At 39.7% G+C, this 785-nt stretch overlaps 1 protein-coding gene across 1 annotated transcript; it reads left to right on the forward strand.

The window, feature by feature from the left end:
- Nucleotides 1-317: 317 nt before the first annotated feature.
- LOC129367713 (heat shock 70 kDa protein-like) lies at nucleotides 318-782 on the forward strand (the record flags this gene model as incomplete). The annotated part of the gene is made up of 2 exons (XM_055042345.1): nucleotides 318-515; nucleotides 604-782. Coding segments are annotated over exons 1-2 (357 nt in total), but the record flags the coding sequence as incomplete, so codon positions are not given.
- Between the last annotated feature and the right edge of the window lie 3 nt (nucleotides 783-785).

The following is a 785-nucleotide window of genomic DNA, read 5'->3' on the forward strand; positions in this document are numbered from 1 at the left end:
ATTAACTATATTAAAAATATAGTTGTATACTTACATGTAGTAAAAAATAATCCAAACCACACCAGGAACTCGACCTATGAATCGACTGAAATAGATTTTAGTGTCCAAGTGAAATGATGAAGCTTGACCCCCAAAACTGCATTATGAATTCATTTGTGTTAACTTTGATATTAAAATTACTTTATTTGAAGAACTCTAGGGTGGAAAAACAGCAAGAACAGGATGAATCTGTAAGAAGATAAACACGTTTTTAATTGCACTGTGCCTCAGGGTTGAACGTGTTCACTGATCCAATAAACATCATACCTTGTTTTAGGTTTACGAAGGGGAAAGAGCCATGACCAAAGATAATAATATCTTGGGGAAATTTGAATTGACTGGTATTCCGCCTGCTCCCAGAGGAGTCCCTCAGATCGAAGTGACCTTTGACATTGATGCCAACGGCATTCTCAATGTGTCTGCAGTGGACAAAAGCACCGGAAAGGAGAACAAGATCACCATCACTAATGACAAAGGTTGGAGCACATATTACAGGGCAAAGATTGTTCATCAGAGAAGGTTTTAAAGTGACTGACGCAAGCTTTATGTTTCATTCTTCCTCAGGTCGACTGAGCAAGGAAGACATTGAGCGCATGGTGCAAGAAGCAGAACAGTTCAGATCTGAAGATGAAGCCCAGAGAGACAAGATCACTGCCAAAAATTCTCTTGAGTCTCTTTCCTTCAACATGAAGAGCACAGTGGAGGACGAGAAGCTCCAAGAAAAGATCAGTCCTGAGGACAAAAAG

Source organism: Poeciliopsis prolifica, unplaced genomic scaffold, assembly GCF_027474105.1.
Source record: "Poeciliopsis prolifica strain line A6 unplaced genomic scaffold, Auburn_PproV2 SCAFFOLD017, whole genome shotgun sequence".
NCBI lineage: Eukaryota > Metazoa > Chordata > Actinopteri > Cyprinodontiformes > Poeciliidae > Poeciliopsis > Poeciliopsis prolifica.